Raw genomic sequence first — 16,717 nt, forward strand, 5'->3', positions numbered from 1 at the left:
TCCAGCCTGGGTCTATCACATCAGGGTGAGCATGAGTAAAGGCCAGCCATGCCATATACGCCATTTCTCTGAAGGGGAGCCCTTTAGGGCAGGCCCTCCTGTTGGTGTGTGCAGAGTCAGAGAGCTCTGATGGCAGCGGGTGGAGACTCCGGCCATTCAGAGCCTGCATCATCCCTGCCAGACACTTTCTGCCTATGGCCTGGAGGCGGTCGGGATCTTGGAACCTAACCACCTGAGACAGCAGCCTGCACTAAACTTTAAGGGCTGTTAAAATGAGTATGCTCTTGTAGAGTGCTGCAGGGAAAATAAATCTTTCTGGAACATCCACCCTGGTCCTGGAAGAACTGGCTCCTGGGAGACGGTATTCAGCCTCTGCGAGCCTCCACCACAGTGGGTCGTGCTGGCAGCCTCCTGTGCAGTCGGCGGAGCCCGGAGCCCTTGTGGCTTGCGGAAGGCGGGGTAGGGTGGTTGATGGTGATCAGATCTCAGGGGAACTCTTTAGTTCTGCTACCGTGTCACTGCTTGACAATTTCCTGACCCTTTGCCAGGGTTCCCCCCTTGGGAGGAATGAGTGTACATGCCCAAGTGCTGCATGCCCACAGTGGGTCCAAGGCAAGGTGGGTGCCATCCTGCCAAGGCCTATCCTCAAGATGGACAGAAAGGACCTGCTTCCGATGAGGCTGCTCCTTCCAAGACAGAAATGACCACGAAGAAACCCAAGCACAAGCTTTCTCCTAAGAACGGGAGCAGGGGAGGCAATAATACTCGGAAAAATAAATCTAATGACAAGAATGCTAAGCCCTAACCTCTTTACCGATTAAAACACGCACGCACGCGCGCGCGCGCACACACACACACACACACACACACACACACACACACACACACAACGATTCCTCTACTGTAATAACATTTAATCCCCAGAAGCTAATCTAAATGTAACACTCAAAAGAAAACAAAAGTGGCACAAAGGAAAAGAGCCCCAGCCGGGCCTTGGGGGATATGGGCTTTATTCCCAAGGCAAGTCTGCTAATAGAGCTGGGAATGAAATGCCATTTTTGTCTTTGTCGAGGGGAGGGGATTAACAAACTGTCGCCTCTAAGTCCAGTTTCCTGAGTCATGGATCTCTGAGCAGTAAGAAAGCACTGGGCAGAGGCTGGCTGCCCCTTGAGGCTGTCCTTCCCCAGGCTACTGCTCAGAACCCGCCTAGTGGGGTCGGCCCGGGGAACTGGTTCTAGACGCTTCAAACCCAACAGGACCATTGCTGACCCCCCCCCCCATCCCCCGCCCTCCGTAGCTCTCTGACAGACTCCCTTGCCCCTCTTTGCTCTGGTGCTGGGGTAGCTAGGGAGCCCCTCACCTGCCTACCGCCCCAGAGACAGTAAGCAACCCCCTGCCCCCAGGGAGCTCATGCTCACGCCCAGCCCTGGGCAGGAACCTCCCTGCCTCCCTGCTCCTCATCCACCTCCACAGGCTCAGGCCTTCCTGCCCTGGCACTCAGAGTCTCCCAGGGAGCAATCGTGCCCACGCCCACGCCTGGGTATCTGCATGGCCCCTTGTTGCGGCTCAGTGCGGCTCCAGTGTCAGTCAGTCCGTCCCCAATCCTTTGTCCTGAAGTCCCAGTCACCTCTGTCACATCATCCCCCTTCATCCTCCTCACGGCACTTTGTAGAACCATTGAACGTCACTGCCGATTGTCCACCTTGCGATCCCGAGCGAGGGAACCCTCTCTGCCTGGCTCACGGCTGTGCCCTGGCCGTGCCCGCATCGGGACCCTCAGCACGTGTCTGCTGAATGGGTGAGTCATCCTGGCTAGTGGCGCTGCAGCGGCTTCCTAAGTAGGCTTCCTGCCTCCCACCTCAACACCATTACCGCTTCATCTCCCAGACGCTGCCAGTTATCTTTCTGAAACACAAATTCGATCCTATCAATTCCCTGCTTAAAAGCTTTTTTATGGCTTGCCACTGCCTGTAGGGTGAATTCCAAATTCTTTCGTGTGCACGGAAGGCCCTTTACATCCGGACCAGCCGCCCTGCTAGCCGCATCCGAGCCTCATCCCTGCCCCCTCAGTATCTGCCTCTCCCCCTTCGCCAATGCCCTACCTTCCTCTAACACCCCACGAGGAAACGGCCTGCTCTGAGTCTGCTCACACTGACCCTTGACCACAGAGCACAATCGTGAATTCATCTCCAAAGCCCCACTGTGCTCCAGCAGGATTAACTGTTCCATTGCCTCTGCTCCCGGGGTGCTATCCTCATATACTGCTGTAGCAGTTATCATTTGTTACAGTGAGTTTCCACTCACTCAATACACAGTGACCCTGGGGCTATGAAGAGGAATAAGCAAGCTTCCTGCCCGCAAAAAGTTTGTAGTCTAGTAGAATGCCACGCTTGAACACGCTTACACACAAGCGTCCAACGATGCTCCCAAGGCCCCCCCAGGAGGTGTCCCAGGGGCCCCCAGGTCCCACGAGGCCCATCAGAGACACACCTAACTGATCTTGGGGTGGGCAGGCTGCAAGCAGGGTGGTGTCTGTGCTCTCATTGGAGGTGAAGACCACATCTCATCTATCACGCACAAATCGTAGCCAGTAGCAGCCTCAGCAGAAGCTTCAGATCACTCCCACCTCATCCTCTCTCTAAAGAGAAGTGGTTATCAAACTTTTCATAACCAGAGATTATGGGCAAATATAACCAGGCCCTCTCCGATTCCCTTCTGTGGATTGTGGCCCCCAGAACCAGAGCAGGGGCTACGGAATGAGTCACTAGAAGTGGGGATGGCCTCCCTGCCCTAAGAGGGGTCAAGAGCAAACCGCTAGGAAACTCTCCCTGGGAGAAACCCGGTGGCCGGCTACCTGCCAGCCAGCAGGGGAGGTTGAGACAGAACGCTGACGCAGAGGAAGTGGCCCTTCTGTTGTCTGTGAACAGACAGGGAAGGGGGCTGGCATATACCACACTCTGGGTATAGAGTGATACTTGCTTTTCCTTAAACATCTCCAGAGGAAGATAAAGTCTGTACAGCTTCCTTCCCTCAATCATTATGTTATAATCACTCACTGCAAGTCAGGAAGTCCTTTCCTAGATCTAACTTAAATTTTCGAGCTGTAGTTCAAGGCTCTAGTGCCTCCTTCCCAGAGGAATACAGGTGCATCCTCTGGCCTGGCTTCTCCCTCCCTGTCCTTCAACCACTGCAACCTCCTCCCTCTGGGGCCTCCCCAAGCCTCTCTGCTGCAGGCCTGCAGGGCACAGCAGAATCAGCGGGGCCCCAGTGCCTGAGGGTTTACGGCACACAGACAATGCACAGTAGAAAACCACAGGTTGATTCCTAGGGTTCCCTTTGCTCGGTAACATTTCAATTTCGCTCCGGATCGAAACTTTGGCTACACCTGCCAGCAAAAAGCTAAGCTGCCTTCTTCAGGATTCACCTTTCTCATCTCCCTGCTAACACGTGGGATGGTACATTGGCCCAAACCCGGCCAGCAGCACCGGCAGGATCCCAGGGGAGCAGGCTGAGCCCTCATGAAGACAGTGATGGGGGCCCGGAAGGGAGGGAACCCGTTTTCCTCTGGACCCCTGGCCTTCTAGGAGCAGGGCTTCTGACCCCAGAGTCCCGGCACGTCCATTCTGACTTACCCAGGATGGCAGCTCAGCTACACCTCACATGTTCACAGGTCACATTGGATTTCTTGACAGGAGCCACAGCTGAAGGGCATTTAAAACCACAGGTCTCGTCCAACAGCCTCAGTCTTTGATGGAAGGGGGAAGTTCAAGGAAAGGGTACCAGGCAAGTTAGAGGTCAAGCCCTGATCAGAAGACTACATACACATATGCATGCACACACAGACACCCACACCCACACATGTGCACACACAGACACACACTCATTCACATACAGGTACTCATGCTCACATATATATAAGCCCTCCCATATACTCACACACACACAGACACACATGTGCGTGTGTGCATGCACACACACAAAAGTGCAACTAGGAACCCAGTTCCAGGGTCAGCTCTGGTCTCTGTGTGTGGTCCCTATCAGCTGTCAGCTTGGGATCTGGTTCCCAACTGTACTCGGAACCTCCCTCTCCTTTCGCCCAAATCATCGATTCTTCTCTCGCGATATCTCTATATTGTTATTAATTTTTAATTATACAAGTTGTACATATATATACTTATGTACCAATATATATTTGTTTTGTTTTTACAAAATTAAAAACATAGCAGATAAAGCTACAGTCCTCTTTGGCTCTTTTGATAATACTGAATGCTCTTGGGGTGCCTGGGTGGCTCAGTGGGTTAAGCAACCAACTTCGGCTCAGGTCATGATCTCGCGGTTTGTGAGTTTGAGCCCCGCATCAGGCTCTGGGCTGATGGCTCAGAGCCTGGAGCCTGCTTCCGATTCTGTGTCTCCCTCTCTCTCTGCCCCTCCCCCACTCATGCTCTGTCTTCCTCTCTCTCCCTCCAAAATAAATAAACATTGTAATACCGAATGCCCTTGAACTGCCCAGGAGTAACTACTGTTTTCTGTTTGGAGTGTATCCTTTCAGACTTTCTTCTCTGTATCCACATAAGTTGCACGCACCTACAGAGCAGAGAGAGTGCCGGCGTACGTGTGTCAGGTGCACACACACATAGTACACCACAACCTGCTTTTTCAGCCAACAAGATCTCCCAAGCATCCTCCCAAGCTAGTGTGCACGCTCCGTTTCGTTTTTTACCACCGCTTGCTCTTCCAGTCAGAAAGATTATGCTTGTCCGCTGCCCTATTCGCAGGCAGCAAGGCTGCTTCCAATCTGTCACTTTGGGGAATGGGGCCTCCATGTCCCCTCGCCCGGGGCTGCTTGTCCACACACACCAGGGTCTCTGGAGGGCACGTCTCCAAAAGGAGAGCTGGGGATCCCGGAGTCTCCCCTTCCTTTGTGGTTCCATATCCAGACAGCCGTCGGATCACTCTATGTACCTAGGGACTGTACCCCCTTTGGCTACTGCACTCCAACCTCTCTCTCACTAAAATGTGAGTTTCTATATAGTGATATCAACTGTTAATTGAGTGCTTATTATGTGCTTAACAAATTGCCTCACGATGCCCTCAAAACAACCTTCAGCAGCAAGGGACATGTGTCTCAGAGCAGTTATGTCATCTGGTGCAGGCCACACACCAGGCAGCATGGCTGGGAATGCACTCACCTGTCTGACCTCAAAGCCCTGCCCTATGCGAGCCCCACACACCCTCACCCCACCATGGCGCCCTGCTGCACACTGCAGAAGCCTCCACAGAGAAGGTGTTTAGACAGCCAACTATTCGCTGTTAAATCCCACCCTAGAAGTCTATACAAGGGGTACCAGCTCATCCTCCCACCCATGCATCTACCATGGCTAAGTCCTGGGCTGGGCAGTGGGGATGCAGAGAAAAATAAGATTATGGATTGACCTCTGGGGAAGACACACCGTAAACAGAAAAGATGCTTAAGTTGGATTTTGAAAACTGAGCATAATCCGTAAGGAGAAAAGAGGGGCATTCTAAACAGAAAACAGGATCTATAAAGATAACTCAGTAGATTCTGCATTCTGAAATCAGGAACCCAGCAGTCTCAGGCTGGAAAACTCAGTCTTTAGAAGTCATCTTATCCAAGGGTGGCAAAGGAGTTCACCTTGAATGCCAATCTGGAAGAGGTGATACCAGCTGCCAGAGTCTGGAAACCGAGGAGTCTCGAGAGCACGTCCAGGTTCAGGGGGAGATTGCTGGAATCCTCCGGTGATGTTTGCCATGGGCAAAGGATGGGGCACAGGCAAGAAGCCAAGCTTCCCGATGAACCCACTGAGGCTTTCCAAAGGTGGCCCACACTCACTTCCAGAACCAGCCCAGAGCATTGGCCTTAGGGAGCACTACCTCTGTTGATGAATTCTCTCTGCATGCATCTTTCTCTTGCTACAGAGGAGGCAGAACTCTGTTCAACATCGGTATGGGAGTAAATGCCTGCAAACAGCCCAGGGGAAGGAGGGGGACACCCCCCCCCCCCACACACACACGCACACACGTGTGCACGCGCAGAAATATACTGCACCAGCCCTGGGGGAAGTCAGTGAATCAGCTAATCAGCAAGCAGCTAATCCCCTTGTCCTGCAAATTCCTGAGAAGCAAGTATCTGGGTAGGGTAGAAAAGAGCTAGACTCATACAGGCCTGCATTCAAATCCCACTCGGCCACGCTGACTGTGTGTCCTGAAGTACTTCTGTGCACGATCACATTTCATTGACAAAGAGGCACCAACATTGTCCTTGTCTTATTGACCAGCACACTGAGCCTGAGAGGTAAGCTGACTTAGTTTCCAGACCTGCAGTATGGGACAATAATGGCATCTGCCATAAGAACTTCCTGTGAAGGGAAGACCCCAGGGGCTGCCTAAGTGCCTAGCAGAATAGCTCCATAGAGGTTTTTAAAAAAAAGTTTTTTCTTAATATTCATTTATTTTTGAGAGGCAGAGAAGGAGCAGGAGAGAAGGAGACACAGAATCCGAAGCAGGCTCCAGGCTCTGAGCTGTCAGCACAGAGCCTGATGCGGGGCTTGAACTCACGAACTATGAGATCATGACCTGAGCCAAAGTCAGACGTCCAACCGACTGAGCCACCTGGGTGCCCCCCGGGATGCAGGTTTTTAAAGAAATGTATTAACTGCATTTTGATCTGCTAAATCCACGCTCAAATGGGTTTTGATTCGTTAACCTCTCAAAGAGCCATGTTTGCCAGTTTAAGCCGCGTACGTTGGTAAATTTCTGAATAGAAAGTGCTCTTTTTAAAAAGTTACATAAGAGAAGTGAGAGAGAGAAACAGCTTTTGAAATCAGACTAATGTGAACATTATCCGGATGAATTAAGATAGAATGCTATCTTATTGGGTGTTCAAATAAATAACTGCTGTTTTAATAGGTGATCAATCTGTCATTGGCTCACTAAATAGAGCGCCTGAGAACACACTCGCTCAGGTGAGCCCAACCCCTCCCCCACAGGTTATTTAAGAAGCTCTGGATTCCAGGTGAGAGTGAGCCCTACCACAGCAGCTTAGCCCCAGCAAGGTCCAAGTCCCCTCGTCCACGTTACTTAGACCTCTCCGGATCAAAGTCCTTGCAGCACAATGACTCAGTTTCAGGAAACAGTTAATAACCTTCTTCCTTCAACTCAATTGTTCTAACCTCTTTGAGGGGTGGCTCTCTGTGAGGCCAGGGGGCACTGTACAAGTTTCCTGACAGGGAGAAGTCGAGACAGGCTCTGAATGCATCCCACGGGAAGAGGAGTGAAGGTTGTCATAAAAAAAATAGATGGGACACGATAAATGCAGGATGTTCCCTGGGGTCTTAATCTCTTCCTTCAGAAAATCTGAAGAGTTCTGCCTGCTGTGCTGTTGTGAGGTAGAGGGGCATGTGTCTGTGTGTGCGCGTGTGTGTGCACGTGTGTGTGTCTGTGCATGCAAACACACTTCAGGTATTTACTGCTACCCCAACAACAGCATTCTTCTGAAACAAGAGTTCCCAGACCGTGAATGCCGGCCTCACCAACGACATTCCTCTTTAGTTCTGAGTTCCCCATTGGCCCTCTGACAGGCATCTTCTGAGGCCCTGCACATATGACAGGCTTAGCAGGCCTCAGGAAAGCGTGGCAGGCCCAAGAAAAGTTGGGAGGGCCACCCGTGCCATCGGTGTCTGATGCTGCTAACCAGTGTTGGAGTGACGTCGCGTTATCACTCTTTCCTCTAGCTGGCGTGGCCATTTTCTACTTGGCAAACTAATCATTCCTCAGAAGTTAAGTCAGGACCTCCGCTCCCATCTATAGTGGAGTAGCATGGGGAAGAACTACACTCAACTCTGAGAAAGAAATTTTAAAAGTTGAAATTTAGAAAATCTATTAAGGGGCACCTGGGTAGCTCAGTCAGTTGAGCATCCAACACTTGATTTGGGCTCAGGTCATGATACTGGGGTTGTGAGGTGGAGCTCCATGTCAGGCTCTGCACTGAGCACGGAGTCTGCTTAAGATTCTCGCTCTCTCTCTCCCCCTCCCTCTGCCCCTCTCCCCTGCTCGCACACACTCTCTAAAATTAAAAAAAAAAAAAAAAATCTGTTTAAGGCATCTGAGAAGCAAGACAAAGTAAGCCTGAGGGCCAAGGTTATGAAGGGAAGGGAACTGTAGAGAGGTAAGTGCTCATTCTTGGAGCTACTTGTCCCCGGTGAGTTTTTGGCAATTCTTGGTGCAGGAAGGGAGGCTGAAAGTTGGGCAAACAGCTTCAGCTAAAGTGCAAAGAAGCCAGCTTCTGGCAATCTCATAGGACTACAGACAGAAAACATTCCTTTGGAGTTCAAGGCTGCCAAGGCAGCTAGGCTTTGAGGGACCAGGATTCGGGAGAACAGGGAGCTAAAATACAGTGAACCGACACTCAGTGACTTTCCTCTTTTAAGGCATTTGTCACTTTCTTGAGCTACTCAAGGCAAGAGGCTAAGGTGCCAAGTGAAAGCTACTAAAAGGCAAAGTGGAATTTTCAGAAGTCTCACAGAGCTGAGGAAGCAAAAACAAGGGTTTCAAGCTCACCAAGAAAGGAGGCGTACTGGAGCCCTGGAAAGCCATGCCCTAGGAAGAAGGGTAAATCAGAGGTGGCCTGAGTTTCACCAAAACTGCAGCAAGCCTCCAGTCAGCTCAGTCCCTCAGGTGGCCACCAGGGAACAGGGTAGAGCACTCTGGGGGAGAGGACACACTCCAGAGCGTCTGCAGTCTCCGCACAATGACTGGCATGCAATCGAGAATTACCAGCCACACAAATAAATAGGACCAAGAGGTTTTTGGAAAAGGCAATAGAAACAGACCCTCAGATGACTTCAAAATAACCATATCTAATAGGTTTAAGAAAACAGATGGCAAAACCCAGAATCTCACTAGAGACTGGGAATCAAAAAAAAAAAAAAAAAAAAAAAAGAAAGAAAAAGTAATTGAACTTCTAGAATTGAAAAACATGCAATATTTGAAATTCAGAAATCAATAAATAGGTGTAAGAGAGACTTGACACATTAAAAAGGTTAGTGAAGTGATAGGTCAATAGTAAAAACTCAGGTGACAACATAAAAATTTTAAAGAATTGATGAAAAATGAAAAAAAAAAGACACAGAGACAAGGGAGGCACAGTAATACATGTAACTTAAATTCCAGAAAGGAGGGAAGATGAAACAGGGCAGAGTTTTATTTGAAGAGATAATGGCTGAGAAATTTCTAAAACAAAAGGACATCAAACCCCAACACATGAACCCCAAGCAGGAAAAAAGAAAGACAACTGACTCCTTAGGCACATGATAGTCAAATTGCAAAAAATACTAAAGACAAGGAAAAGCTAAAAATCAGAGAAAAAAAAAGTAATTACCAAAAAGGGGTAATAAGAGTATCAATAGCTGACTTCTCCAGGAAAAAACAGGTATCAAATTAGAATGTAAAGATACCTTGAAGGAACTCAACGAAAGGATTGCTAGATTCTTTCAAACTGAAATATATTTCCAATTAAAAATAGAGAATTTAGGGGCACCTGGGTGGCTCAGTTGGTTTAGCGTCCAGCTTCGGCTCAGGTCATGATCTCATGGTTCGTGAGTTTGAGCCCCGCGTCGGGCTCTGTGCTAACGGCTCAAAGCCTGGAACCTGCTTCGGATTCTGTGTCTCTCTCCCTCTCTGCCCCTATCCCCCCCTCAAAAATAAACAAAAAAAATACAGAATTTATAATCAGCCAAACTACACGAAAAGAAATATTATAGAAGTTCTTTAGTTAGAAGGAAAGTGATCTCAGAAAGAAACCATAAATCCATAAATCAGTAATGATACAGAAAATCTGAACAGGACCGCCTAACTTAACCTGACAAACACAGATTACTATACCTGCTGGCAGAATACACATTCTTTTCAAATGTACATAGAAGGCTTCCCAAAACAGATCATATACATAGTCATAAAGCAAGGTCCAAAAATTTTAGAGGATTTACAGTATGTTCTTTGCCCCCAGAATTAAGCTGAATATCAATTATTAAGAAAATAACTAGAGGGGCACCTGGCTGGCTCAGTTGGTACGGCATACAACTCTTGATTTTGGAGTCATGAGTTTGAGCCCCAGTTGGGGGTAGAGATTACTTAATAAATAAAAGGGTTTTTTTTGGGAAAAAAGTAAGTAGGAAATTACCAGATATTTGAAAATTAAGCAATACACTTTGAAATAACCCATGAGTTGAAGAAGAAATTAGAACGAAAATTAGAAAATTTTTGAACTGAATTATAATGAAATGCAATATATCAAAACTTTATGGTGTAACTAAAGCTGTGTTTATAGAGAAGTCAATGCCTTAAATGAATATATTAGGAAAGAAAGCAAGCTGACCTGGTGCTTCACTGCTTTTAGGATACGACTGAAATCTCTAACATGGTTACAAAGTCCTGTGGGGTCTGGCCTCTGCTGACTTCTTAGAGCTTCATCCTAGTCTGTCTCTTCTAATTCATTCCTCTCTAGTCACACTGGCCTTTCAATTCCTTGAATATGCTGTATTACTTCCTGCCCCGGGGCCTTTGCACATGCCAAATCTGCTGTTGGAAGTGCTGTTTTTCCCCCTCCTTTCTCTGGCCAAAGCCCCCTCATACCACGGGAGTCAGTTCAAAAGTCACTTCCTTTGAAAAGGCTTCCCAAACGTATGAAGTTTGCGTTAGGGTCCTCAGACACATGCTTTTTAATTCAAACATTTTGTTTCATGGCTCATTACTATAATCAATCATTATTTGGGCAATTGCTTTTTGTGCAATTAATTTGAAAATATTGTTTGTCATTCCCCAAACGCCCTAAGCTCCTTGCTGAAAGAAACCGAAGCTGTCATGTTGATTGTTTTATCACCAGTGCCTAGCATGGTACCTGGCAAACAGTAGGGACACGATACACGTATGTTAAATGAATACATGACTACACGGACATCTAATTAGTCACCTAAGTAACCACTCAGTTTACTCAAAGTTGTTAAAAGATGCTCACTGTCTTGGAAGAGAACTATCACTGCTGTCAGTGCTGGCATTTATTTCTGTGGCATTTACGAGGCAATTTACAATCATCTGCTAATCCAAGAACGCTCCCAATCAAGGATTCTGCCCTCCAGCCCAATGTTTAAGTAAAATAATCTCCAACTCCACACCGCTTCCTGTGTACTCTGGTTGGGTAAAGAAAAAAAAATTTTTTTTGTAAACTCAATTTATTTATTAAATCTGTGCCACGCTCTGCGAGTAATCCAGATGACTGCCGTTATTAGTAACAGTCACCCTGCCACTGCCACCCACTGCTGACATCTGAGGCAGATTTCCTATGTGCTATCTCACTCAAAGCACTGGAGGGGGTATCAGCTCTCTTCTGCATGTGAGGACATCAGAGAGGTGACGTGACTTGCCCAGGGTCATAGGAGCAGCCGGTAAGAGGCAGGGCAAGGGTGCACTCCAGGTCTGCTGGACGCTCCCGCCCAAGCATTCTCTCAGCTCCATCCCAACACCCATCTTACAGAGCACCTACTATTTAGTATTCTGCTTAGTAAATAGTAGTAATTATCAAGGGATGTTGTAAACCTTTTAAAAAACCTTTTACTTTGCTCGGATTAAGATGATACTCACATGCCATCTCCCCTTTGCCTTCAGAAGACATGAGGATGATAAAGGATACGACAGCAAAGTCAAATGCACTAATCCAGGGCACCAGGAGCCCAGGAGTCCCCACTCTCAGGACGGTGGGCCACATGGCAGGTGACAAAATGGTGTGGTCCCTGACAGTAAAGCTGCCTGGCTTCTCCCCAGAGCGTCTTCCCTCAGCAGGCTGTTCCATGATCCAGGGAAAGAGGGAGGGGCTACGGATCCAGCATCACTGCCCCACAGGCAGTTCCAAGGGACAGGACGGGCCAGGGGATGTGCTGTGGTTTTTGCTCATTTCCGGGATCACATTACCCAGGTGGCCATCACCCCACAGCCTCTGGGGTGTGACTGCTTCCCAACCTCTCCCTCTCACGGATCGCGATTCTGAGTATTTCTCAGCCCTGGATGGGCCATCCGGTTGCTTGTCTGAGATCCAGATGGAACATTCCATTCCTTAGGGGTCTGTGCAGCTCATGGCACTTGCTTACACCCAGAACCCCCTGTGGGATCCCAACGGGCAGATGCAAGAGCTTTCCAGACTCTACCTGCCTACTGGAAAGTTCTTTCTCTGAGTCCCCTATTACTGCTCTAGGACTTGAAATCCCAAGATAACTAACTGTATGCTCGTCCCTAAAGCTACTCAGTGGTCAGCTCCAGCACTATGTCCCCCTGGCTTCAGGTGCCCCCTGCTACACCCTAGACCTGTACTGAGGCCACCCGTTCCCACTGCCCCTTCCTGGTTCCTTGCACAGTTTTTGTCAGCAGCTGTATTTACAAGCACTTTGACACCTCCTAGCCACCCAAGCCTCCCTCTGATGGTTCCTTCTTGGGGTGCCACATCCCACCCCTCACCAATCTGCACTGGGACCGGTTTGCCTGGGGAATCACCCTGACTGAAGCCTGGAAGGGAAAGGCCCTTCCTTGAGGGAGGAGGAGGGAGTTGGCCTGGTCCACAGAGGCCACCTTCATACAAAGGACCCACAGCTCAAGGCCCAGCTCTCCTTCCCACAGCAACCCCTACAGACCCTCCTGTGACCTCACCCTGAAGGAGGGTGCAGCTGTAATGAACACACTGCATGTGCCTCCCATTCCTTAACATTCTGGCTCTGAGGCCTCCCTCACGGCGCAGGAGCACGCAGACAGGGGACAGGACGCTGGTACTCAGCACTGTGCGACCTGAGCCAGCCATCAGTGAGTGTCCCTGAGCCCCAGTCCTTCAGGGAATAAAAAGGGAGCCACCCTGAGCATGTGAGCATGCAAGAGGTACATGGCCCACAACCAGGCACACAGAGGTATGCTCAGGGAACAGGCTGGTCTGAATACCACCTCCACAAATGGGGGGCAGGTGCCCGTAGCAACATCCCTTCCCCGACTCCCTCGGGAGCCCAACGGCCAGCCTGTGGTGTGGCCCGCCTACATGGTGTCTGAAACAAGTCTGCCAGTCCGCCGTGGCCCCATTCCCACAGCCAGGGAGCCAGGGAGGAGCTGAGTACTCGTCTGGCCCACGACAGATGACTAGTGGCTGCCCCACAGCTGGGTGAGAGACCGAGTAGCACATGGTTGTCCATGTTATTACAGAGACTTGAAGTTAGGCAGGTGGCGGTAGGTTCCAAGCCCCGTGTGCTGATTCTTACAAATACAGGCTAAGTTTACGAAACATCATAAATGCGTTCTTACTTTATCGTGCCCTCCATTTTTGAAGCTGCCTCATGGAACTGCTGTGAAGACAGTTTGTACATCTCGGCATTCTACAAAGAGAAAAACAGAACTGATTACCAAAGACTGAAATTTCCCTCTGGCTCCCGCATGGGAGAGACGGTGCTAAAAATCGACAGATGCTGATTTCTTGACCAGCATCAAAGCAGATTGGTGATTGATCCACAGCTTGGCTCTGGCTCCCATCACGGTAGGCCAACCACGGCTACAGAATCCCAGAGTAGCAAAGGCTGGAAGGACCAATGGGTCCTCTGGTTTGGGGGTCGGCAACCCATCACTCAAACCCGGCCTGCCACCTGATTTTGTAAGTAAAATTTTATTGGAACACAGCCACACACATGATTTGTTTCTGCATTGTCAGTGGCTGCTTTTGGGCTACAACGGCAGAGTCGAGTAGTTTAAACAGCGACTATAGGGGCTGCAGAACCTAAAATATTCACTATCTTTAGAGAAAAAGTTTACTGAGATTTGTTCTGGTCCAACCCCCATTTTATAGGTGGCCTCTGCTGCCTAGAGGTGAAGCGACTTGCCCAAAGCCACCCAGCAAATAGCTGTGCCAGGACTGGAGCCCAAGCATCGGATTACCAGCTGGGTGCGGGCTCTGCTGCCTGCCGTGACCACCACACTCCGTGGCATGGTGGCTGTCTGTCCAGAGCTGCTGAGTGGCTCCAAAGGCATGCCCTCCATCCTTCCTGAGGTTACCTAGTAAATGTGCACGTGCAGAACCAGACTGGTGTGGAGAACAGTCCGGGCCTGCAATATGACAAAGCTGGGCTAAAGCCCTGGGGCCATCACAGCATGACTCCGAGTGAGTTGTTCCCACTTCTTTAGGTCTCAGAGGCTCAGAAGCCAGCACTTGCCACTGGTTTCCAGAAGAGACGACCGCAAATGCCCGTGCTAACCCCACCTGCCACCACACTCCTGGGGGAGCACCTTGAAGCTCACAGTGAACAAACTGACTTTTTGCAGCAGGCTGTCTCAAGGATGAAACCCCAGAAGGCGGCCCAAGATGGGCGGGCAGTCAGACTTTCGCCGTGAGGGTGAGGAGACGGCACGGATGCCATGGGACACCCGCCTACCCTGTGCAGGCCTGGGCCAGACCTTTCACAGAACCCGTGTGCGAGGGCTGGTTATTCCCATTCTACAGGTGGGTAAAGGGAAGCTTCTGGCTCGGGGCGCCTCCAACAGGCACAGTCCTTACAAGACGCTCGAGTGGCAGGGAAAGGGACCCGGAAGTCACAGAACCATGCCCTGTGTGTGTGTCAGACTCCGAGCCTGGCTCTCCCCACTCCACCATACACAGATATAGCCTGGCCCAAAAGGAACGAGTTGCTCCTTCGACAAAATTGAAGAGATGACAGGTGTTCAGATCAGAGCCATGCAGGGGATGCACCCTACCCCCAAGGCACACCGTCGGCCATCTATAGAGAACGTAACCGAGGCAGGGGTGGAAAGCACCTCTCCTAGGAACCTGCAGGGTACTGAAGGCAGAGTTTGGGTGGGAACCTGGCCCTCACTCCCATTCTGGTACCTGCCCCTGGGAAGAGCCAAGGGGGAGGGGCCGCGGAGGGGTGTATGCCTGAGGGAATGCCTGGGGCCCACTCAGGAGGAACCCAAGTTCCCGAATTCTGCCTTGGGCTGTGCTGGGGCGAGCCCAGGGCTGGGCCTTTCACCCCCCCAGCTGCTAAGTGAGCCTGGGCAGGTCCTCAGCTCTGAACTAAGGAGGTGCCCACGCCTCTCTCCAGTGGCCCTAAGGCACAGCAGATGAGAAATGGGAACCCTCCCAGCACGACAGGCATGGAACACATAGGGGTTCTCCTGCCCAACCTCCCGGCCTGCAGGTCTGTGCTGACTCCAAGCTGTCCGATGTTTTCTCTCTGGAGCCCTGATGTTCCAGCCAAGAGATTATGATTTTGCCTCAATGGGTCTGACGTTCGACCACCATGGACTGTCCTGGGTGTGGGAGAAAGGCCACAAACGTGAATCATCTCAGGGCCTCTCCTCCCGCTCCACGCAGATGCTCTTCTGTGACGTCCTTGATGGGGATCATTTATATTCAGTCTGAACCTTCCATTCACGGGCCCTCACAGGAAACCACATGGTCTGTAGGCCCACATTGTAATCGTCACTTTGGCACATGCTGTGTTCTTTGGGTGAGTCACTCACTTCCTAGTGGTAAGACAAGGCTCCCACTCCATCATAGGGTGGCTCAGATGGTCCTGAGGGGTGCCAGGCTCACAGTGCCCACCCTGTCCATTGCAGCCACTGTCATAGCACCATTGAACTTTCTGAGGCCAGCGTGGGCCTTAGTAAGCTCTCCATTCACTCTGATTGGTTCTCTTTGCCACAAGACGGTCTCCGGGCCCAGGCCTTCTCCTCCTTAGGGATGTGTCAGGCCACTGTCTCCTAGGCCTGGGGGCTGCCAGCGGCCCTTCCCAAGGGAGTTCCCACTGCCCAGATGGGCTGACAGGACCCTAGTGGCTCTCTGCTGCTCCCACATCTCCACGCACATGGCCCGGTCAGGGTGAGTTCAGTAAGTCGCTGAGTTGCCTACGAGTGCGGACTGAACGTGCGGTCAGGGAGATTTGTCACAGGAAGTGCCCACAGGCCAAGAAGTGGTTGTGATTATCCCGCTGCAGCTTCCTCTATTGTCTCTCAGAGTGACTCAGAGGAATTCCCCTTCCTGTCGCACCCGCCCTCCCCGCCATCTCTGCCATGTCGTCTGCCTGAGCAGACCCCGGGACCACGCAGCACAGGGCGTCCCCTGTGCGGCTCACCTGACACACGCAGGTCCTGGTCCACACCTTGGGAAGGCTGCACCTGCCTCTTGTGTCCACCAGGCATTCCTGAGGCTGCTGGGGTGCACCCTGCAGACCCCTGGACCCTACCACCGTTGAGGGGTTTCTCTAAGGACTGGGGCCACGCGTGTTCACAACGAGCATCCGCTAAGTGCCAGAGGATTCCAAGACAGGCACGCCTGCCCCCCAGCCTCCTGGGGCTCCCAGACAACACCACGTCACGATTACAACGGGCCACTCAGCCAACTGTCCCCGGTGCTGTGGGGGTACCAGGAAGGACAGTCTGACGGAGGCCATCCGACTGGCTTCTTGGGAGCTGGCACCTGAACCAAGGCCTAAAAAAAACCTCTTTTTTATAAAATAGCATTTTTGAAAAAAATTATACACATAGTTTAAAAAGGCAAAAGCACAATGGGCAGAGGGTAGGAATGTCATGACCAGCAAGCCGTGTGGCCAGCCCGGCCCCGGTGCTCCCCCTCGTGCACAGGGTCCGTGAGCTGGTTGCCCGTGCATACCCACAGCACCGCTCATTT

At 50.7% G+C, this 16,717-nt stretch overlaps 1 protein-coding gene across 3 annotated transcripts in view; it reads right to left on the bottom strand.

Moving 5' to 3' along the window:
• CHCHD6 (coiled-coil-helix-coiled-coil-helix domain containing 6) overlaps positions 1-16,717 on the bottom strand; it is a 249,528-nt gene that overhangs the window by 33,542 nt on the left and 199,269 nt on the right. For all 3 annotated transcript variants that reach the window (XM_019430966.2, XM_019430967.2, XM_053898473.1), the window contains exon 6: positions 13,348-13,418. In XM_019430966.2, the coding sequence (XP_019286511.1) occupies positions 13,348-13,418 (71 nt within the window). The remainder of the gene's footprint in view (positions 1-13,347; positions 13,419-16,717) is intronic.

This window comes from Panthera pardus, unplaced genomic scaffold (assembly GCF_024362965.1).
Source record: "Panthera pardus isolate Hobbes unplaced genomic scaffold, ASM2436296v1 HiC_scaffold_8, whole genome shotgun sequence".
Classification (NCBI taxonomy): Eukaryota; Metazoa; Chordata; class Mammalia; order Carnivora; family Felidae; genus Panthera; species Panthera pardus.